The sequence below is a fragment of the Mercurialis annua genome, linkage group LG3, assembly GCF_937616625.2.
Source record: "Mercurialis annua linkage group LG3, ddMerAnnu1.2, whole genome shotgun sequence".
In the NCBI taxonomy this organism is placed as follows: domain Eukaryota; kingdom Viridiplantae; phylum Streptophyta; class Magnoliopsida; order Malpighiales; family Euphorbiaceae; genus Mercurialis; species Mercurialis annua.
The window spans coordinates 18055673-18081151 of record NC_065572.1 but is presented as its reverse complement, the minus strand read 5'-3'; the positions used below and the strand labels follow the sequence as shown (position 1 = coordinate 18081151).

The 25479-nt window shown below is 32.9% G+C and overlaps 1 protein-coding gene and 1 long non-coding RNA gene across 2 annotated transcripts; both read left to right on the top strand.

The window, feature by feature from the left end:
• Nucleotides 1–1698: 1698 nt before the first annotated feature.
• LOC126674291 (uncharacterized) lies at nt 1699–3929 on the top strand. Its single transcript, XR_007639501.2, has 3 exons — nt 1699–1776; nt 2663–2747; nt 3612–3929. It is a non-coding gene; the product is annotated as an uncharacterized LOC126674291 (long non-coding RNA).
• Nucleotides 3930–6477: 2548 nt separating this feature from the next.
• LOC126672405 (uncharacterized) lies at nt 6478–11651 on the top strand. The gene is made up of 4 exons (XM_050366354.1): nt 6478–6661; nt 9167–9313; nt 9403–9478; nt 11313–11651. The coding sequence occupies exons 1-4, from the start codon at nt 6478–6480 to the stop codon at nt 11347–11349; spliced, it is 444 nt and encodes a 147-aa protein (XP_050222311.1). The 3' UTR covers nt 11350–11651.
• The last annotated feature ends 13828 nt before the right edge of the window (nt 11652–25479 follow it).

The following is a 25479-nucleotide window of genomic DNA, read 5'->3' as shown; positions in this document are numbered from 1 at the left end:
ATTTATATCCGATAAACAATACGAATCCCAATATTAATATTTTCCCGTCAAAACTTATAAATTTCCATTTTCGACATAAAGTGGCTAAATTACCACTTTGGTCCCTGCACTTTATTTTGGGCTTTTCTTGACATTTTTCCTTTTAATTCCAATTCTAACTTTAGAATTGAAATATAACCTTGATTTCCGCATAACTAATTTCCCAAAACCGATCTACTTGAAACTTATTTACTTTATCTTTTCAGAAATTCTTCTAATATTGCCACTCTGGCGAATCAAAATTGGACACGTGGTCCAATTAGCTAATTAATTATTTTGGGGTATTACATTTTATAAATGTTTTTTAAAGATTTTTTAACTATTTAAACATAAATGGTTATATGAACTCATATCAATATACCTGCTCCCACTGTTTTTCCAATTTTCCAGGTTTATGATTTCAGCATTGGTTGATCTCTGATTTCTTCATTTTTCGGAAGTTCATTTTTTTTCTTAATAAATGGTCAAAATGTTTTAAACTCTTAGACTGCAATTGTACTAGATGTCTTATGTTTCAAACTTATGTTTAAGGTCTAGACTTACATTTTGTTGGAGTGGTCCAACTGTTTATTTCTATTGACATGTTTACATTATTTATGGTATTTATTTATATTGCCATACTGTTGGAATTTATAATTTGAGCCCAGTATAATTTGGATATTTGTTGTTTCAAATATTCTGCTAGACTAGGATGAAGTCTCGGTCCCCCCCCCCCCCGAGTATGTGGTTTTTTGCAGGTACAATGTTGTTAATGATAATGTAATACCTCGTATGTCTGACGTTGCCAAAGTAAGCAACATGCCTAAATTTAAATAGTTAAAGCGGTCAGAAAAGGAATTATCGAAAAATAATTAAATAAAAGAAGACCCGAGTAGGTCGATATTGAGATTTTAATAAGAAAATCTCAATATTAAAATTCCATAAAGGAAATGGGATTATACTCAAAAAGGAAAATATGAAAAGATGGATAAAGTGCACTTAAACTCGAAAATTGGAAAATAAGGCTTTAATTCCCAGAAAATAGAAATTTAATATATTATTGACGGGAATTAGTATTTATAAAAATAATATCGATAAATTGATTATCGATAAGTATTAAAATGAGAATTGGACGAAAAAGTTGGAAAAAGTACATTTTAGCTTAAAATGGAATTTGAGCGTTTTTAGCCGAAAATTGCTAAAAGAAACTATCGGAAATAGAAATATGAGATATTAAGGTGATATTATTTATTTGGATATGAATAATATAAAATTTATCGTGTTCGAACGATTAAGCGATCGACGGACTAAATTGGACGAAAGAAAAGTTAGAAATTAGAGGTTGAGGAGGTGGCAAACTCAAAGACTAAAAGAGACTTTTGCCTCACCTATCTAAGCTACTTGCATATGAGTTTAAACTCAGAAAACACCATATTCTCAGCCCAGAAATAGATCAAATTCGTCATCTTCATCAAGTCCATGGAAGAAAGTTTCAAAGTGTGATATCTTCTTTGTTTGAGGTCCGATTGAGGCGATTCTTGCCGTCACGGAACGGGGACGGAAAGTTCTACACATATACACCTATAAATCAAGGTGAGGAGATCAAATTTTCATTAGGGTTTATGGATATAATTTCGGGTTTGATTGATTAATTAGGGGTTTTGTATAATTAATGTTCATAGGTTATTGTGAGCTTGTGTTAAGGATTTTGATGGTGATTATTGGAGCTAGGACCATTCGGTTTGATGAACAATCAAGGTGAGCCTTCAAAACTGAAATTAGCTATGTTTGTTGATGAAGCTTGATGATGATTCGGTTTTGTATTCGGCAAAGATATAGGATTCAAGTGTTGAGAATCATGTTGTTATGCTTGATTATTGATTTAATTTTTAACATGACTATGGCCTTAAGATTTCAGCTATGGTTAAGGTTAGGGGTATAAGAGTTAAAATGATAAGTACATGATTTGATTAAGAATCATTAGGGCTGAATTAGAGTTGAAATTGATTGAATAACGTTGAATGGAAATTTGGATGGAAAATGATGGTAGTATTCGGCCTAGGTAAGAAATCAATGTTCAAATGAGTTTAAGTTGATGATAATGGCATAAATAGAGGCTGAAGTAAATGGTATAATGATGCGTATATATACTTTTAATCGACCAAAACGTTAAAGAGATAACTTGAGAATTTGACGATGTTGCTGGAATTTTTGGGCTGCAAAACAGCCATGTTGCAAGGGCAATATATCGAGGTATATAGCTCCAAATTAAGTTCCGTTTGTTGGTACGGAAACTTAAGGATGTCGTCTATAAATGTCTAAGTTTACGTTTCTGCTAGTTTGGCCTCGCAATGGCTCAAATAATTCAAATCATTATGTTGCGTATAGCAGCTCTGAAATTTGGACAGCCCCAAGTTATTAACTTTAGAGCCAAATTCCGACACCTTCGGGTACTTATCTCAGTCCGAGACCTAAATGAATGTTGTAGGCGACGTTCTGAACATTAAGAATGTCAATTTTATTTAGTGGTCGGACTGTTTTAAGTAAACGATTTCAATAGCCGAAGTTGGCTAGAAACCTAGTTTTGGATTAATTAATTATAATTAGATTGTAATTAATTCGAGTTATTATCGAAATTGTGTAGACTTGACGAGACGACTACCAATGGAACCTGAAACTTACGGAACGCGAGATCGCTAGGTATTATCGAAGATTATGAATAGCAAGCGGTGAGTATATTTTACTCACTCTTATTATCGTATTAAAAACTATTTTATATATATATATATTACCATTATTAAATGCATCGCATTAGTTGTTTGAGTTGAATTGTTTGATTTGGATTGTTGGTGTATGATTGAATTATATTCAACTTGTTTGTTTATGGATTGAACTACATTGTATTGGATTGACTTGTTTGATATATGAATTGTATTACTCTGCTTAAGACTTGTCGATTATTTGCGAATGTGAGTTTGTATATGATCCGAAGAAACGGGCTACCTATTGGGCGTCAATAGGCCGTGTGATCACCGGAGTTTATGAAAGTCTAGATATTCGTACATAGATACGTGTGATATGAGCTCATTGAATGTTGATCAAATTTATAATTATGAAATGGAATATGTTTGGGTATCGGAAAGGAGGATTATAATTTTGGCAGATACGAGGTATCTCGGTCGAACTATCTCGGGACCCGTATCTGGTGGGTAACTCGGTCGAGCTATCTCGGGACCCACAATTTGGGATTAAGTAGTGGCATGATGTAACTCGGTTGAATTATCTCGGGACTATGCCACGTGGTAGCGGGTAACTCGGTCGAACTATCTCGGGACCCGGCCACTCAGACGATATGATTCGAATATGATACGGATTAGGAGAGGTTAAGGAGTTTAAGATTAAGGTTTCGATCGGATCAAATACTTGTCTTAAGTGAATTGTTTTGCAATCGCTGTGATTGTATATGTTGGAATGGTTTGAAAATGTGATTGTATATATATATTTAAAAAAAAAAGTTTTAAATGCGATGCTTATTTTGATAATATGGTAAGTAAAGTATAACTCACTCAGCTTAATAGCTGACCCCCAAATAGTGTGTTTTTCAGGTACCTAGATTCTAGACGTGGCTAGAAGTTCGTCTTTAACCGGAAGTTCCTTTGGCTATGTACAGCCCCGACTTCCGTAGATGCTGCAGTAGTATGGTGTCTGACCAGTGTCGTGGCCTATTACAGCAGTGAAATTTTATATGGTTTATAGTTGATGTCTGTTGTGTATATGAGGTATGGCTACAATAGTTATCACGGAGGTAAATTCCCGTGATGTAATTTTGACATAGTGGTTTATGCCGGGCTAATACGTTCATGATACGGAAACGATAAGTCCGAGCACGTTGTATGGTTTTACCGCTGTATATAAATGTATCTTTGTTTAAATGTTGTGTTTGTAAAGTTATTGTATGATTCTTTATTGCGAGAAATTTCTAGGTAAAATTCAGGCTTGCTACGGGTTTTGGAACCAAAATTCCCATTCCCTAGCGCCGGTCACGGCTCGAGAAATCGGGTCGTGACAAAGGTGGTATCAGAGCAGTTGGTCCAGTTACCACTGCTAGTCTGTGAAAAGTGTCTGTTGGACCCTAAATACCTAGGAACTACTGCAGCGTACAGAGTCGAGCCTTATTGATTATATGTGTCTGATTGAATTTGCTGTTATAGGCCGTCTATTGCCGAGTGGAACGCGTGTGTGTGAGATTGCTTAAGTGGTTAAGTGAATGTGATATGCTTAGATAGTTAGTCAAGCTTTTAGTTAGATGGTGCATATCATATATTAAATAATTGGATATTGTGGAAAAGTGGTTGGACAGTATCACATGATTAAGTATTGTTCTTGTTCAGCATATCTGAGGAAAATGGAGCTCAGCTACATGTGGTGTCAGAAGAGGAGAAGCGCCTCCTATTTATAAAATGGATTTCATGTAGATACTGACAGACTATCAAAGATATGTCAGAATGAATGTATATTAGACATTAAAGGATCCTTTGTAACTCAAGGTATAACTATTTTCCCGAAAATGGAAGTTAGTAAGGATAGTGAGAAAGACCCATCCGAAGAGGAAGCACTATGAGAGATTAACCGTGGGTACATCAGGGGTTTAGGACCCGACTTTGCTAAGACTATATGACGATGTACCTGAGTATTTTGGATCAGTCTGCTAGAGCTCGTCGGATAGTCAACGACCATGAGTGGGATGACGATTCCATTTCACCTTTCTTCTTTTGACGTGAGAGACCAACATTTCTTTTTCATAGGAATACTGTTCCTAGTATTTGGCATAACCCTGAAATTTTGCACAGAGGTAGAGGCAATGCTAGATGCGCTAGAGGACACAGATATGGCATTGTGACCCGAGAAAGGGGTGAGTCCAGTCAGACACCCCCAAATACGAAATGATTTTTATGCCTATGTGCCAAATGTGTTTATGTGATTAAAGTGTCTGTATTATTTGTTTATTATGTATATCGATTGATATGGCATGCATTAATAGAATTGTGTATTGTTAGGATAATGCCTATAGAGATAGATTGAGAAACCCGCGCATATAGGCTTTATCCTAAACATATTTACTTATACGATACTTAAAATTAAGAATGCATAAAATACATAACATACATAATATATACGGCGTGAAACGTAATCCCCTATATTACGTTTCTATTACCACAAGGATAGTAAACGATATCTGAGAAAGTATACTATGAAAGATTGACACATAAGCCTAAGGGCTACGTGAGATATGAATATGATCGAGATGGTGAACTATAGAGATGGATGAGTATTAAAAGACGAGGAATGGGATATTCGTTTAGCTATGCTAGAAGAGGATAGCATTGACTATAAAACACTTAGATAAGTGTTAAAGGATAACGAAAATTCCAATATTAAAATCAGAATAAACCCAATAAATTATAATAAAAAGCCATTAATGTCGCAAGGTGTGTAGTCTGGATGGACTTACTATTTTTCCAAGATACGAAAATCTTGTGATTTTAAATAGTGCAATTGTGCTCAGACCTTGCATATGATACATCATGATCACGTTAGCAATGCATAAAAAAATGATTTTCAAAAATATAGAGCATGCATCATATTTATTTAAACATCAAAGAAAACGTGATTTTATCGAGCAACTCTTTAGTGATGAGAGATGTCATCACTCTGAGCTACAATTGTACTAATGTTTTTAAACAATTTAAAACAAAAGTCTTTGAATCGAAAAAAAAGTTTGAAAGACTGGCCAGTCAAAGATGTTTGAAAAGTGTTTTGTTTTGTAAGAAACTCAGATGTAAAGCCCTGCGACAATAATAATAAAAGATTCTTGACCAACAAGAATGAACATATATGATAAAACACACCCCAATATAAGCATTGAGCCCTAATAATAATAAGATAATATCAAGATAATTGATGTAAGGCATGAAATATATCGATAAGGTACCTATGATTGGTACTTACCCAGGAATGAGATGGGATAGACATAAAAAGTGTACAGCGAAAAGAAAATAAAACATAAAAGACCCGAAGCGAATACGGGCCATGGGAAATACCATGTAAGGATGAGAACAATCGAATAATACGTGTATAACGCCTAGTACTCGATAAGAACACAAACGTGGAAGGAGCAGATCGTAGTAAGGTAGTCTGACAGAAAGACACCTAATATGAAGAGTGAAGAAGTAAGATAAGAGGATATGAATTCGGAATAACCGCAAACAAAAAGAGTCAAATGTAAGAGTTCGACATAAGCAATAAGGTCGACCTTACTGATAGATTAGATGTCAGTAAGAGTCTGATATAAAGATATACGCACGATCAAGGGTGCAATACGGCAACGGATGCAAGAAGGGAGTAGGTTTGCCTCCTATCGATAGACGATATTGGAGATATCGAAACAAGAAGTACAAGATGATCAGAAAATACGATAAAACGAAGATAATAACTTCAACGGACGATGGTAAAGGAATCAATAGTCATGTACAACATGTACATTGGAGTGAGATGGATAAAGTGATTGAGAAGCATTGGAATAGGAACGATGAAATAATCAAGAAACATAATGAGGAAAGGATTACATCGAACAATGGTAAAGGTATTACCAATCAAATGTGGGCGATTCAAGTCAAAGATCGAGAGATAAGAGTTGCGCCATAAAAGATGAATGTGGTACATGTTAAAGGATGTAGTGAGAGCATTCAACTTCATGAGATTCAACACTAGAGGACCATGAAGTGTGCTATTGGCATAAAAGGAAAGATTTCCTATATACCATCAAGCTTTGACAAGGATATCAAACGAACGATCGTATAAATCTAACTGTTGACTAAATTAGTAAGTAAATGGTTAACTAGAGTGTCGCATCAAAAGTGTAAAATAAAAAGATAAATATAGACGTGATCGGATACGAGATAGATGAGCAACGTCAAGGAGAATGACGTCGGATTCCGATAAACTTTAAAGGTTTATACGATGCAAGACATATATGAAAACTATCAAGGATAGTACAGCCTAACAAGAAAATGTTAGGGTTAAGATTAAGATTTGAGAAATGATTGAAAGGAGACCGATAGAATTATTATGGAATAATAATTCATCGCAAATAACGAAGAACATAAACGACTAAAGGACAAGGAAAGACATAGTTTGGGAATAAGAAATATATGTTTATAATGACATATCGAGAGATGGATTGAGATTAAGAAGGAGAACCAAAAGAACGACGTTAGTTGCGTATAAGATAAGTGATACGCATTGTTTGGATCAGACAAACACGGCAACCCGAACATGGAGAGGAACGTTTTAAGATAAAGTGAAGGATTCAACCTTATACTTATTCCAAAAGTATAAGTGAACGTTAAATGTGAACGACAAAGGATTATCTGAAGAAAGATGAAGTCAGAATTTGCAACAACCAAACATGGTTCTAAATTGGTCACAAGGCTATGTTTCGGTCGAAATTCGGACCTCGAAACCTGATTATTTTTAATCGAAATCAATGGATATAAGTAAATAATATTGCATATATCAAATTTGGATAATTTGATCATGGAATTATTCAATTGGATTAGTTTTTTTTTTCAAGCTTAAAGATGAGCCAAAAACATGAGTTAACCTAAAGGTAAAGGTATGGCTAGTGGCCAACTTTGAGGACGATTTCAGACATGAAGGAAATGTCGAAATGAAATTTGGTCTTAATGAAAGTTGTAGTCAGGATAGTAAAATATAAGAATACTAAATTTAATTTAGAGTTAAACGTTATTAAACGCTTGGTTCATCAACTTGAACAGCGGCCTATAAGACATGCAAGTGCAGTCTCAAAACTACCTCAAAAAGGCATTTTCAGTGCAAGTTTTCGACATCATCATGGATTATTTTTAACCCGATGTTCTAACAAAAGTTGGAGATAGCGTTACAGACTATAAGTTTATCAATTTTGATTAACAGACGAGCTACTGGAAAGGAGTGATTTTAGGGTCAAAGTTGACCAGAAGAGCAATTTTGGATAAGTTTAAAATAACTTAAAATATTAAGTTATTTAATTAAACTGTTTTAAATTAATCAAATAAGATTTTGATTAATAACTAAAGGTATTAAAAAGGACGTCTTAAGGTTGTATCAAGTATGATACAATACAAATACGACATGCAGAGTAATGAGGAAAGAACGATGAACATGAGCATATTCAAACGAGACATTAGAAGATGGCGGGAATAAATTTCCAACGTATAATAAGTGAGATCCGGTTATAACGCTAAATGTGTGTGAAGTAGTTACGTGAGAACGCAGGAGTTGTGCAATAGTTGAAGTGACAAGCATACACGCCACTGATGTGATAAGCGGACGATATAAGGAGATGGTAAAATCTTTACCTGAATAAAATAATTAAGCTATAAGAAAATTCGAGGACGAATTTTTATAAGGGGGGGAGAATGTAATACCCCGTATGTCTGACGTTACCAAAGTAAGCAACATGCCTAAATTTAAACAGTTAAAGCGGTCAGAAAAGGAATTATTGAAAAATAATTAAATAAAATAAGACCCGAGTAGGTCGATATTGAGATTTTAATAAGAAAATCTCAATATTAAAATTCCATAAAGGAAATGGGATTATACTCAAAAAGGAAAATATGAAAAGATGGATAAAGTGCACTTAAACTCGAAAATTGGAAAATAAGGCTTTAATTCCCAGAAAATAGAAATTTAATATATTATTGACGGGAATTAGTATTTATAAAAATAATATCGATAAATTGATTATCGATAAGTATTAAAATGAGAATTGGACGAAAAAGTTGAAAAAAGTACATTTTAGCTCAAAATGGAATTTGAGCGTTTTTAGCCGAAAATTGCTAAAATAAACTATCGGAAATAGAAATATGAGATATTAAGGTGATATTATTTATTTGGATATGAATAATATAAAATTTATCGTGTTCGAAGGATTAAGCGATCGACGGACTAAATTGGACGAAAGAAAAGTTAGAAATTAGAGGTTGAGGAGGTGGCAAACTCAAGGACTAAAAGAGACTTTTGCCTCACCTATTTAAGCCACTTGCATATGAGTTTAAACTCAGAAAACACCATATTCTCAGCCCAGAAATAGATCAAATTCGTCATCTTCATCAAGTCCATGGAAGAAAGTTTCAAAGTGTGATATCTTCTTTGTTTGAGGTCCGATTGAGGCGATTCTTGCGGTCACGGAAGGGGGACGGAAAGCTCTACACATATACACCTATAAATCAAGGTGAGGAGATCAAATTTTCATTAGGGTTTATGGATATAATTTCGGTTTTGATTGATTAATTAGGGGTTTTGTATAATTGATGTTCATAGGTTTTTGTGAGCTTGTGTTAAGGATTTTGATGGTGATTCTTGGAGCTAGGACCATTCGGTTTGATGAACAATCAAGGTGAGCCTTCAAAACTGAAATTAGCTATGTTTGTTGATGAAGCTTGATGATGATTCGGTTTTGTATTCGGCAAAGATATAGGATTCAAGTGTTGAGAATCATGTTGTTATGCTTGATTATTGATTTAATTTTTAACATGACTATGGCCTTAAGATTTCAGCTATGGTTAAGGTTAGGGGTATAAGAGTTAAAATGATAAGTACATGATTTGATTAAGAATCATTAGGGCTGAATTAGAGTTGAAATTGATTGAATAATGTTGAATGGAAATTTGGATGGAAAATGATGGTAGTATTCGGCCTAGGTAAGAAATCAATGTTCAAATGAGTTTAAGTTGATGATAATGGAATAAATAGAGGCTGAAGTAAATGGTATAATGTTGCGTATATAGACTTTTAATCGACCAAAACGTTAAAGAGATAACTTGAGAATTTGACGATGTTGCTGGAATTTTTGCGCTGCAAAACAGCTATGTTGCAAGGGCAATATCTCGAGGTATATAGCTCCAAATTAAGTTCCGTTTGTTGGTACGGAAACTTAAGGATGTCGTCTATAAATGTCTAAGTTTAAGTTTCTGCTAGTTTGGCCTCGCAATGGCTCAAATAATTCAGATCATTATGTTGCGTATAGCAGCTCTGAAATTTGGACAGCCCCAAGTTATTAACTTTAGAGCCAAATTCCGACACCTTCGGGTACTTATCTCAGTCCGAGACCTAAATGAATGTTGTAGGCGACGTTCTGAACATTAAGAATGTCAATTTTATTTAGTGGTCGGACTGTTTTAAGTAAACGGTTTCAATAGCCGAAGTTGGCTAGAAACCTAGTTTTGGATTAATTAATTATAATTAGATTGTAATTAATTCGAGTTATTATCGAAATTGTGTAGACTTGACGAGACGACTACCAATGGAACCTGAAACTTACGGAACGCGAGATCGCTAGGTATTATCGAAGATTATGGATATCAAGCAGTGAGTATATTTTACTCACTCTTATTATCGTATTAAAAACTATTTTATATATATATATATTACCATTATTAAATGCATCGCATTAGTTGTTTGAGTTGAATTGTTTGATTTGGATTGTTGGTGTATGATTGAATTATATTCAACTTGTTTGTTTATGGATTGAACTACATTGTATTGGATTGACTTGTTTGATATATGAATTGTATTACTCTGCTTATGACTTGTCGATTATTTGCGAATGTGAGTTTGTATATGATCCGAAGAAACGGGCTACCTATTGGGCGTCAATAGGCCGTGTGATCACCGGAGTTTATGGAAGTCTAGATATTCGTGCATAGATACGTGTGATATGAGCTCATTGAATGTTGATCAAATTTATAATTATGAAATGGAATATGTTTGGGTATCGGAAAGGAGGATTATAATTTTGGCAGATACGAGGTAACTCGGTCGAACTATCTCGGGACCCGTATCTGGTGGGTAACTCGGTCGAGCTATCTCGGGACCCACAATTTGGGATTAAGTAGTGGCATGATGTAACTCGGTTGAATTATCTCGGGACTATGCCACGTGGTAGCGGGTAACTCGGTCGAACTATCTCGGGACCCGGCCACTCAGACGATATGATTCGAATATGATACGGATTAGGAGAGGTTAAGGAGTTTAAGATTAAGGTTTCGATCGGATCAAATACTTGTCTTAAGTAAATTGTTTTGCAATCGCTGTGATTGTATATGTTGGAATGGTTTGAAAATGTGATTGTATATATATATTTAAAAAAGAAGTTTTAAATGCGATGCTTATTTTGATAATATGGTAAGTAAAGTATAACTCACTCAGCTTAATAGCTGACCCCCAAATAGTGTGTTTTTCAGGTACCTAGATTCTAGACGTGGCTAGAAGTTCGTCTTTAACCGGAAGTTCCTTTGGCTATGTACAGCCCCGACTTCCGTAGATGCTGCAGTAGTATGGTGTCTGACCAGTGTCGTGGCCTATTACAGCAGTGAAATTTTATATGGTTTATAGTTGATGTCTGTTGTGTATATGAGGTCTGGCTACAATAGTTATCACGGAGGTAAATTCCCGTGATGTAATTTTGACATAGTGGTTTATGCCGGGCTAATACGTTCATGATACGGAAACGATAAGTCCGAGCACGTTGTATGGTTTTACCACTGTATATAAATGTATCTTTATTTAAATGTTGTGTATGTAAAGTTATTGTATGATTGTTTATTGCGAGAAATTTCTAGGTAAAATTCAGGCTTGCTATGGGTTTTGGAACCAAAATTCCCATTCCCTAGCGCCGGTCACGGCTCGAGAAATCGGGTCGTGACAGATAATTGCATGTTATCCACAAGGCTAGCTACGGATTCCGGTACAACCATACTCATACCTTAGCGCTGGTCGCGATCCATAAAAATGGGTCATGACAGGTTAGGTGGCATGACTAATTTTACCTGTTGACTATTTTATTAATTGGATTAGTCAAATTTAATCTTTTTAATAGCATATTTCTTTATTAAAATATTGTTTTTTTTTAAATGATGTTGCTGCCTAAGTTAATTATTTATTTTAAATTCACAATTATTTTACTTTTATTAAAAATTAATAAATTTAATTAATTAGTTAGTTAGTTTATTTTTGTTTTACTATAAATTATTTTTGTTATTATTAAATTTATTAAATTATTTAATTAGACTAAATTAATATTAATTTTTAATTAATTCACTCATAATTTATTTTAGGTTAGTTTACTTTAAGTTCACATTTCTTTTACATTAAATTATTTTTAATTTATATTTCATGAACATTCATTTTATTTTCAAATTTACTTTAAATATAAATTCAATTTTATTTTAGTAAAATCATATATAATATTTTTAGTTTGCTATTAGTTTATTTGTTATTTTATAAATTTATATTTATTGTGTAAATTTTTAATAAACTTTTGTTTAAATTTATAATTAATTTATTAAGAAATTATTTTAGGTTAGTACTCTTCAAGTTTATGTTAAGTTAATTTCAAGCTTACATCTAATTTAATTTCATTAAAAATTTAGATACTTTTGTCAATAGTTTATTTGTTACTTTATAAGTTTATTATTGATAGTGTAAATTATTAACAGGTTAATTTAATTAGAATAAACTAATTTTGAATTTATGATCTATTTACTAATAATTTAATTTAAATTTATTTATTTTGAGTTCACATTGAGTTTACATTAACTTCACAATGAGTTCATACCGTCCACCGTAATAAACTTCGATAGTTTATTTTCAATTACTATTAGTCTAGTTGTCTTTTTAGAAATTTATTTTTAAACTACAAATAAATTAATTTGATTAGAATAAATTAATTTATATTTATATTAAGTTGACATTAAGTATACGTTGACTTTATATTAAGAGTATATTAAGTTCATATTGAGTTTACACTAAGGTCACATTTAGTCTACATTGAGTTCATATTGAGTTCATACCGACCACTGTGATAAACTTAGATAGTTTAGTTTAATTGTCTCTTTGGAAATTTATTTTTAAACTACAAATAAATAAATTTGATTAGATTAAATTAATTTAATTTAATTTTAAATTTATAATAATTCATCCAAAATTTATGTTAAGTTGACATTGAGTTTACGTTGAGCTTAAATTGAGTTCATATTAAATTCTCATCGAGTTTACATTAAGGTCACATTGAGTCTACATTAAGTTCACATTAAGTTTACATTGAGTTTGCATAGTTTATCATAAGTTTATTTTATATTTAAATTATATTTCACTGCAGTAAAAACTTTGATAATTTACATTCAGTTTATTATTAGTTCATTTTTCACTTTGTGAGTAATTTTTGATATGTAAATTATTAATAAATGAATTTGATTAGAATAAATTAATTTTAATTAAACTAAGTAAAATTTAAATTTATAATCAGTTTAGTAAAAAAATTAATTTAAATTATTTACTTTAAGTTGACATTAAATTTATACTGAGTTTACACCGACCACATCGAGTCAAACCACCACATATCTGGGCATAAAATAATTTTAATTTAAAAATGTATACATCTATTTAATACAAAATTATTACTTTATATTAAAATAAATATCAGTATCATTATATAATATACAAATATATTTATTTTAATTGGAAAATAATAGAAAGAAAAATTAAATGAAAAATAATAGAAAGAAAAATTAAATAAAAAATATGTGAATCCTATTTATAATTTATAATATTTTTAAAAGTAAAAATAATATTAAATAAGGGATTAAGGAAAATGAATTAAAATAATGTAATGCATGAGCAAGTAATAGGGAATGCATGAGCAGGTTGATGTATAAGCAAGTAATAAGTAATAACCAAAATGGAAACCCATGAGCAAGTAGGGGTAATAATCAGCGTGTGTAACTCGTGAGCAAGGGAAATTATTATGTGTTATACACACACAATAGGATAATAGATTATTGGGATACAATAATGGAAACCCATGAGCAAGTAGGGGTAATAATCAGCGTGTGTAACTCGTGAGCAAGGGAAATTATTATGTGTTATACACACACAATAGGATAATAGATTATTGGGATACAATAGGGTAGGGAAATATTTAAAGGTAAACATACAAACCACTTCTAAAAATTGACAGATTTCCACAAAAAAAAAGTTACTAACATTAAGTTTTCAGATTTTTTGGTGATTCGGTATAATTTTCTCTATTTATTATTATGTTTGTTTATGTAATAACCCGTATTTTTATAACTTGTTTTGGTGGTTGGTTGTCCGATTAAAGTTTGGGTTGTGATGGACTTTGGTTGTGTTTTCACTTCGACATGTTCTCGTTGTGCTTCCGACTTGTTTTCGAATTAATTTATATGCGAATTAGCGTATGTGGTACCTTGGTTGTGTCATGTTGAATGACTTACGTGTGCCCCTTGAACCTTTAAGTATTTGATGTTGAATTGATTTATTTCCGGGTTGTTATTGAAACAATGTTTGCATGTTTTCCAAATCTGTCATGTTATAGTAAAACGTTTATATCTCCCAATTGAACCGTCGGATCGGACTGCATTTTGGATATGTTGTACATAAGAGGATTAGCTTTCATTCGACCGTTCGGATCGTCGTTTTGACCTTTATTCGGGTCAACCGGACCTGTGAACCGGACCTGCTAGGTAGATCAAGCCGTAGGTCCGGTCCACTTCGATTTTTTTGGTTTCAGTGAGCAAACCGGTTCTATAACCGGTTCTGCTGGGCAGAACCGGCCATAGAACCGGTTGGGTCCGTTTGGAGGCTTTAAATAGACTTTTACTCGACCTAAACAGCCCCTATTCAATTTCTAAAACCCTAAACATATTCTAATCACTTCCTTGGCGTTTTTCCTTCGATTTGTGGTGTCCAAAACTCTTGGTAAGTGGATTAAATCTTGTTTTTCAATCTCAATTCTTAGTTTAATAGATTGAGGCTTATGGTTTTCCATTCAAATCAATTTTGTAGCTTCGAATCCAACCCATCTTTCAGATTCTTATACTCTTTGATCTATCAAGGTATTTAATCCCTTTTCCTTTGCTTTTAATCGTTTTATATCGCTGCGATTGTTAGGTTGTAGACTACGTTGGTATTGTTGATTGTTGTGCCTTGAGTTTTGTTTATGTTGTGGCTGATTCTTTATAATTTAGGTTGAATTATAATGTTTTGGCTAACATCATTGTATTTGGCATTGTTATGGATTAAATCTTGTTTATTGTGACATAGATTCAAATTATAGGTTGTGTGGATTGTATAAACTGTTTTAGTTGAATCATTGGCTGCCATAATGCTTTAAAGTGGATCTATGTTGTTAGAGTTAATAAAATCATGCTTGGTTGTTGTAAATTCATAGGTTGAATGGTTACAATGTTGTAGGGAATTGAAATACTATAAAATGTTTTATTGTTCTTGATTATAGGGCTGTAAATAATGGATTTAGCATGTGATTGATGATTTAAAATCAAAGTAATAGAGTTTGATTAGTGGGGTTTGTGTATATTAAATGGTTGGTTAATTGGTTTGATTATTGTGATCAATTGGCATGTTTTGACAAAGGAATTGAAGCTGAAAATAGAAATTGTTTATGTCAAATGCCATTTGTTAAATTCTTGTAGTGTCTTGGTATGTTGATTACAAGATTACTTGGAATACTACTTTGGCTAAGTGTTGTTCTAAGTATCAATAACTTGACTTGTTAAATTGTTACATAAAAGTTATAGTTTGTGTTGTCTATTTCAAGCAAGTTAATTTGTTGTGGATTTTATTTAAACACTTGCTATGTGTTGGTTAATTGTTGATTAAGCGATATTGAGTTCCTTGTTTTTCAAATTTGGGTTTTGAATTATTATTTGATTCCGGATTTTGAACATTTATTTACAACTTGGTTATGTTGGGTCGGGTTAGACTTGGGTCGCTCGACACGTGAGTTAAGCTTGGAAGTCTTATTTGACTCGGCTAAGTACCATTGTGGCTTTGTAATGTTTTACCAAATGGTTTGGAAAGTTTCCGGATTTTTATTTCAAATGGAACTCAATAGGACTTAACTTATTTTATGGTTTTGGCTTATGGTTGGTGTATGTGTAATTAATCTATATTTGCTTATGCATTGGTTCTATCGTGTTGTACTAGTCCTACATGGTGTCTAGTAATCTCTAGAGTTAGGGTCTGGTTTTAATTATTATTTATACCTTGTCTAGACCCGTCGACCGTTCATGCTTTTGAGGCGAACCGAGTTTAGACTGCTTGCCAGGAGTTATCACGTGGATTAGCAAGCAGTGAGTTTATATCGCTATTTACCGCTTTATTAAGTAAATTGTATTTTTGCATATATATATATATATATATATATATATATATATATATATATATATATATATATATATATATATATATATATAAACAGCTTTCGAACTGTTTTTCGGCATTATGGATCTGAATTGGAACGGGCTACTCGATGGGCATCATCGAGACTGCGTGCGCACCGGTATGATCATATATGGTATTTGAGGTAGGTTAGAGATACGTCTCACCTAGTGAGGACGCCGGTGGAAGATACGTCTCCTGGGACTCACGTGTTTTATTTGAGTGACAGTCGGGGATCGGTTATGGAGATACGTCTCACCGACACGACAACTGGATTTAGATATTTGTGGTTTAGGGTTTCAATGCTTATCCATAATGGTAAAATTCTTTACAAATGTTTTAAGGTTTTTAAAGGTTTTCACTTAATAAATGTAAATAGTTGTATGAACTCATCTCAGTATATCTGACCTCGTTGTTTTCCCAAATTTTCCAGGGTTATGATTTGAGCGAGTCAGCTGGTCTCCGATTCTTTATTTCCTCAGAGGTTTACTTTATTTTATTAAAACTATTAAACTGATTTTATTCTTAGACCGCAGTAGTAATTAGAAGTCGTATTTGTCTAATACTTGTTATCAGAATTATTCTATTGATTTAAGTGTTGTTTTGACATTAATATAATAACTTGGGTTATTAAATATTTATGCTATGTTGGAGACTCGGAATTGATCGACCATTTATTATATAAATGTTGTATTTTATGAACTGTTAGAACTAGGCTGAAGTCTCGGTTGCCCCCGAGCATTGGTTTCTTGCAGGTTATGTATTTATAAGGTTATATGTAAGGCTAGCTACGGGTTTTGGTACAACCATACCCATACCCTAGCGCCGGTCGCGATTCATGAAAATGGGCCGTGACAAAGTTGGTATCAGAGCTTTGGTTTCAAACCAAGGCCTTATGTATGTTATGTGTTATGTGTTTTGGCATGATAAGTGATGTCTTGTCATAGGAACTACTGCGGAATTAGGATTCGTGTCTTGTCTTTTAAACGTCATCTTTTATTTCCAAATTTTCAGCCTACATCTTATAGGTGATGTCTGTCTGTCTTTATTTGGTGTTGATGTTATGATTGACAATTAATTTCTCTTGGATGTTACTTGCTGTGTTTTATCATGTTGAGGTTATTTCACTTGGGTGATTTTAATTGCTTCTGATTTCTCGGAAAATCATATGTTGGTAAATTTTCTAAATTCATATTGGGTATGATGTTGTTTGATAAACTTTGGCTTTTATGCCGTTATTGATTTAATAACGATGGATTATATGGTGAGTACATTCTTGGCTTTTGCCTCGATTGTTGATTTTAAATTTGATCATAAGTTGGGCGTTAGTCTTGTTTTTCTAAGTAAAGAGTTTTTGGGTTTAAACTTTAAAACGTGTTTTGTGGTCATACATGGTTTGGCCACATGTTGTTTTAAGGGTTTTCATTGAGAAATTGTTTTTATTCGATTTATGTTTTGACACAAAATCAGAAGAGAAGTTTATATTTTAATTCTTTAAAATTTTGATTTTGGTTAAGTTGCCAGTAAAAAGAGAATTTCTTGTATTTTGAAATCTTATGTTTGGTTTGGTGTTGACAAACGATTATTTTTCGAATGATATTATTATAAGGTAGGTCGTTGTTTTGAGAATGTAATATCGTTGAAGTTATTTTACCATGTGGTGGCATGTCAACATTTTGAAGTTTTTGAATTTACGAAATGGCTGTTTGAGATTAAAGATTTCTCATTTGAGTTTTTATGTTGCTATTTTAGCGGTTGGGTTGCGTTGAGCTCTCAATTTTGAAAGGATGGAAAATTTTATTTAAATATTTTTCCGGATTTACAGATGTTTTGAATACGTTTCATAAACAATTGTTTTAGGTTTTGACTTGGGTCACCCAAACCGGGAGTTGGGCTTGGAAGTTGTAATGACTCGGCTAACTCGATAGTTATGTGGATTGAGATATTTTGGGAATTATTTTAAGCAATGAAATTATAAGAAGATATTTTTCGGATACTAATTTGTTTTAACCGTGGGTCTCAACAAAATTTGAAAGTTTTATGGTTGACTTTAAATTTCAAAAATGAATTTTGAAGCGTACTTTTAAAGGATAATTTATTACAGGTTGATTTTGTTATAAGAATTTAAAGCTTGTGTGGCATATTTTGATTTTTGTCTTTTAAGTATGTTTGGGTTAATTGTGCTTAATAGCAATGCTTGCGTGGTTTATGGTTTATAGGAATCACAATATTTTTGGTTTTAATTTGCGTTGTGTATCTCGCAAGTTTGGTTGGAATACGTTGATTGCTTATATATTGTCTCTTCGTGCGGAGAAGCACGTGAGATGATTTATTTCACGCGGTTATGGTTGATACCTGATGTTTGGTTTGATTGTGAGTTGAACCTTTGTTCAGACCCTGTTTTGATCTAGTATCGACTTTGGATTAAGCTGGGTTTGCCATATTATTGTTGTGAACCGAAATCTTTGGATTTCGATATCGATAAAGATAAGGGAAGTATTCCCTTGGGATGGTTGACGGTTTCTGATTATTCTGGAAAGGATATTGGAAATTTTAATCCGAGAAGATTGAGCGGTGTATTAATACACTGATGTTTTTCATCAAGTCTTATGATGCGATGCGGGAGCTGGCGGTAAGTTTGTAGGAACGTATGTGATATTGTTATTTCGTTGGTTATAAGTTTCAGTTTGGGTTGAGGTTAGTTGGTATTTTATACGGAAGAGTTGTAACGAAATTATTAGGTTGAGTTGTTATATAGCATCGAATGTTGGTAGATTGCAAGTATGGAATTTGAGAAGTATTTCAAGGTTATTGAGTGCACATCTCACAGAGGGTAAAGTCTAGCGAATGTTTTATCGAGAAATGGATTTTAAAGGTTAATTTGTTAAAATATTTAAAATATTTTCAACACGTAATTGTGCCCAGACATATCATGAACATGCATTTTGAATTTCACGAATAGAATTGCATTGAGCACTAAGTATGTTCACTAAATAAAAGATAATTCAATAATTAATACATGCATAATAGTACATGCATCACGTGCATAGTAATGATTAGGGTTGGATGCAACTCTTTGGGGATGAGAGATGTCATCACCCTGGCGCACAATTATGTAAAATGAATTTTTATCGATAAAGTGTTTTGAGAAAAGTGTTTTGAAACGAGCTCGCGAGTCACTGTGTGATAAACTTATTTATAAGTTGTCGGATTTTCAAATGATTTTGTTACCGAAAGGTAGCTAGACAAATACTCTGTGATGATGGTGGTGGATTTTTGGATGATTACGTTGTTAGAGATCAGTCTGTATTATCAGAATCATGTGTATCATAGGAAGTGAAAATGAATTTGAGGTTGCGCTCGAGATATAGTTGTTCCAAGTGCGGTGTATGGTTAGATTCAAATTAGGAAGTGTTCGTGATAATTTTCGATTTGTGATTTAAGGATTTGTGGATTAAGGATGTTGGTTATGCTCCATGTGTGTGTATACATTATAGTTCTGTTTTAATAAGACTTTATCTTTCAGATTAGATTTTGGGCCAAACCCATATAGAGGTCCTTGTACTTTACACTTTTTTTTCTGTGGTCCTTATACTTCATTTTTGTATTATCTGGTCCCTCTACTTACCTATTTTTGATTTTCAAGTCCTTTATGAGTTTTTTCCAGTCCCTCTACTTACAATTTTTGTTTCCTCCAGTCCCTCTACTTACAATTTTTGTTTCCTCCAGCCACACAAAAGGACCGGAAAAAACTCATAAAGGACCTGAAAATCAAAAATAGGTAAGTACAGGGACCAAATAATACAAAAATGAAGTATAAGGACCTACGGAAAAAAATATGTAAAGTACAGGGACGTTTATATGGGTTAAGCCTAGATTTTGTCCAATTACTTTGGGTAAATGGATGTAAAAGTATTTTCATAAATAAAGAGATTTGCGTTGTTAAAATTTTACCCTTCTGAGAAAAGGAATAAGTTTTGTCAAATTTGATTCAAAAGGATTAATAAATTTTTCGGTTGAACGATTCTTCAAGTTGTGTTTTTGTTTGAGAAAATTTAGAAGCGAATTAAATTTTGGATGTTTGAAACATCAATGATTACTTTAAATACGGAGAATTTTGCCACAGTTTTAATTTTACAAAAAGAAGGATAAATTGATTTTAGCAAGTTTGATTTAAAGAGAACATACATTTTGCCAATTGAACTATTTCATAAATTTGCAAACGTATTTAAAAGTAAGGGTAAAGTTCGGATTTAAAACGTGAATATTTTGAAAATTTTCAAATGTTCACAAAGATTATGGTTTTTCAACGGTACAGGTATTTGAATTTTGAATACAAAAGGAAGTTTAAGACGTAGAGTCTTTTAAAGAGGAGCGGAAAATTTTGAGAATAAAATATTTTAGGTATTGAAAGATTTTATTACCCTAGTGGATTTTTTTGAGCATAACTAACAATCCGGTCGTGATGAATTGGTCGTAGTGATCTCTCTTTATATACGAGGCAATAATTAATGGATGGAATAATTTTGAGAATTTGAGTTCGATTTGGCTATATGAGTTAGCCAATTCGAGAATCGAGGATCGCGATTAATAGGTTTCAATAACCAGGATGGTTGATCGATACTGTTGGTTGAGAGTTTAAATTTTTGAAAATCTGGATACAGTTGATTCGAATACTGAACTTTTTTTTGGTGTGTAGAATTAAGTTAGATCTGTGAAATATAGTTTAAAGGTAAGTTGATGGTTAGTTACCTCAGTTTATATCAGGCTGTTTATTTTTGAATGATTGGAGGAATCATTATGATAGAGATTATTTATTACTAATCTTAAAATTATGTTATCATGAAATAAGTGCATGCACGTTTTCCTTTGAATAATGGTATGAGTTTTGTGTTTTATGATTCGCATAGTTGATGGTATTATTGAGTTTGGTGTTAGTCGTTTGAACCAGATGATTCTAGGAGTGTTTGTTTTGGCGGAAATTTTATATGAAGTCTTAGGTATTATTATCGATTATTTTGATGTCGAACTTATTATAAGTGGAAGATAGTATGTGCTGTAGAACGCAATTTTTTTTTTCAGGTTGTGTTTTTTATTTTCCTATTGAGATGATAGAGTTTGGAATTGTAGACCTAGATTTGCGTTTTGGGATTAATATTGCACTTTGATATTTAGGATTTTATAATAGATAAGATTCGAACTGTTTTGGAAGCCACTCCGGTACAGAGTAATTGTGACTCTCAGTTGGAAATTTATCGTTATTCACATTGCATTGATCGAGTAATTGGGGCACCAAATTGTTAGAATCAAAATTTTGTACATATGCGTGTTGTGACCATTTGAGTTTGTTGATTTATATGAGTGGTGGTTTTGAGTTATCATTCGAGGAGCAACTTGTTAAGTTTGTGGTTACGCAAGTGCATAGGTTGATAAATAATGAAATTCCTATGATTACAGTTTCAGTTGGTTACTTGGTTGAGGAATGTTCTTGAGAGATAGAGTTGGTTGTGCAAATTTGTTATTTTGCTTTCTTTAATTTTTTTGGGTATCATGATTATGTGTTCTTACGTTGATCATGTACGTTTTGTATGGTTTGCTATGTAGTTTTATGTTATGTTTTACGTCAGTTATTTTTTGTGTTAAAATCGAGGACGATTTTGTTTTTAAGTTGGGGAGAATGTAATAACCCGTATTTTTGTAACTTGTTTTGGTGGTTGGTTGTCCGATTAAAGTTTGGGTTGTGATGGACTTTGGTTGTGTTTTCACTTCGACATGTTCTCGTTGTGCTTCCGACTTGTTTTCGAATTGATTTATATGCGAATTAGCGTATGTGGTACCTTGGTTGTGTCATGTTGAATGACTTACGTGTGCCCCTTGAACCTTTAAGTATTTGATGTTGAATTGATTTATTTTCGGGTTGTTATCGAAACAATGTTTGCATGTTTTCCAAATCTGCCATGTTGTAGTAAAACGTTTATATCTCCCAATTGAACCGTCAGATCGGGCTGCATTTTGGATATGTTGTACATAAGAGGATTAGCTTTCATTCGACCGTTCGGATCGTCGTTTTGACCTTTTTTCGGGTCAACCGGACCTGTGAACCGGACCTGCTGGGTAGATCAAGCCGTTGGTCCGGTCCACTTCGATTTTTTTGGTTTCAGTGAGCAAACCGGTTCTATAACCGGTTCTGCTGGGCAGAACCGGCCATAGAACCGGTTGGGTTCGTTTGGAGGCTTTAAATATACTTTTACTCGACCTAAACAGCCCCTATTCAATTTCTAAAACCCTAAACATATTCTAATCACTTCCTTGGCGTTTTTCCTTCGATTTGTGGTGTCCAAAACTCTTGGTAAGTGGATTAAATCTTGTTTTTCAATCTCAATTCTTAGTTTAATAGATTGAGGCTTATGGTTTTCCATTCAAATCAATTTTGTAGCTTCGAATCCAACCCATCTTTCAGATTCTTATACTCTTTGATCTATCAAGGTATTTAATCCCTTTTCTTTTGCTTTTAATTGTTTTATATCGCTGCGATTGTTAGGTTGTAGATTACCTTGGTATTGTTGATTGTTGTGCCTTGAGTTTTGTTTATGTTGTGGCTGATTCTTTATAATTTAGGTTGAATTATAATGTTTTGGCTAACATCATTGTATTTGGCATTGTTATGGATTAAATCTTGTTTATTGTGACATAGATTCAAATTATAGGTTGTCTGAATTGTATAAACTGTTTCAGTTGAATCATTGGCTGCCATAATGCTTTAAAGTGGATTTATGTTGTTAGAGTTAATAAAATCATGCTTGGTTGTTGTAAATTCATAGGTTGAATGGTTACAATGTTGTAGGGAATTGAAATACTATAAAATGTTTTATTGTTCTTGATTATAGGGCTGTAAATAATGGATTTAGCATGTGATTGATGATTTAAAATCAAAGTAATAGAGTTTGATTAGTGGGGTTTGTGTATATTAAATGGTTGGTTAATTGGTTTGATTATTGTGATCAATTGGCATGTTTTGACAAAGGAATTGAAGCTGAAAATAGAAATTGTTTATGTCAAATGCCATTTGTTAAATTCTTGTAGTGTCTTGGTATGTTGATTACAAGATTACTTGGAATACTACTTTGGCTAAGTGTTGTTCTAAGTATCAATAACTCGACTTGTTAAATTGTTACATAAAAGCTATAGTTTGTGTTGTCTATTTCAAGCAAGTTAATTTGTTGTGGATTTTATTTAAACACTTGCTATGTGTTGGTTAATTGTTGATTAAGCGATATTGAGTTCCTTGTTTTTCAAATTTGGGTTTTGAATTATTATTTGATTCCGGATTTTAAACATTTATTTACAACTTGGTTATGTTGGGTCGGGTTAGACTTGGGTCGCTCGACACGTGAGTTAAGCTTGGAAGTCTTATTTGACTCGGCTAAGTACCATTGTGGCTTTGTAATGTTTTACCAAATGGTTTGGAAAGTTTCCGGATTTTTATTTCAAATGGAACTCAATAGGACTTAACTTATTTTATGGTTTTGGCTTATGGTTGGTGTATGTGTAATTAATCTATGTTGGCTTATGCATTGGTTCTATCGTGTTGTACTAGTCTTACATGGTGTCTAGTAATCTCTAGAGTTAGGGTCTGGTTTTAATTATTATTTATACCTTGTCTAGACCCGTCGACCGTTCATGCTTTTGAGGCGAACCGAGTTTAGACTGCTTGCCAGGAGTTATCACGTGGATTAACAAGCAGTGAGTTTATATCGCTATTTACCGCTTTATTAAGTAAATTGTATTTTTGCATATATATATATATATATATATATATATATATATATATATATATATATATTGTATAAACAGCTTTCGAACTGTTTTTCGGCATTATGGATCTGAATTGGAACGGGCTACTCGATGGGCATCATCGAGACTGCGTGCGCACCGGTATGATCATATATGGTATTTGAGGTAGGTTAGAGATACGTCTCACCTAGTGAGGGCGCCGGTGGAAGATACGTCTCCTGGGACTCACGTATTTTATTTGAGTGACAGTCGGGGATCGGTTATGGAGATACGTCTCACCGACACGACAATTGAATTTAGATATTTGTGGTTTAGGATTTCAATGCTTATCCATAATGGTAAAATTCTTTACAAATGTTTTAAGGTTTTTAAAGGTTTTCACTTAATAAATGTAAATAGTTGTATGAACTCATCTCTGTATATCTGACCCCGTTGTTTTCCCAAATTTTCCAGGGTTATGATTTGAGCGAGTCAGCTGGTCTCCGATTCTTTATTTCCTCAGAGGTTTACTTTATTTTATTAAAATTATTAAACTGATTTTATTCTTTGACCGCAGTAGTAATTAGAAGTCGTATTTGTCTAATACTTGTTATCAGAATTATTCTATTGATTTAAGTGTTGTTTTGACATTAATATAATAACTTGGGTTATTAAATATTTATGCTATGTTGGAGACTCGGAATTGATCGACCATTTATTATATAAATGTTGTATTTTATGAACTATTAGAACTAGGCTGAAGTCTCGGTTGCCCCCGAGCATTGGTTTCTTGCAGGTTATGTATTTATAAGGTTATATGTAAGGCTAGCTACGGGTTTTGGTACAACCATACCCATACCCTAGCGCCGGTCGCGATTCATGAAAATGGGCCGTGACAGTTTACACCAGGCCAAAGATAGAGCATGAGCTGAAATAGGCTAAGTAAGGGAATTGGAGCCTAAAGATTTATTTAATTATTGCCTTTAAGGGAATTGGAGCCTAAAGATTTATTTAATTATTGCCTTTTTATTATTATCTTTTTAAGTATTTATCCTAATAAGAGACTGAATGTCATTAGAATAACGACTCCCAATTAGGTTTTATTATAAATAACTGAGATTTTCATTGTATAGTTATATCTACGCATTATTAATAAAAAACAAAGTTCAGACTTTTCAGTTTTGAATTGAAAACTTAGTTTAGGAGTAGTTTTAATATTAACCTTACATGAATTTCTGGATTCCCGGATTAATCCTTATTGTTTAGTTTAGAGGCTGCATAAAATAAACCTTGTTTCTGTCGTAGTCCGTGCAGGAAGCATGTTTTTGAAAAACGTTCTACCAATACGCCAGTTCTGAGATCCTC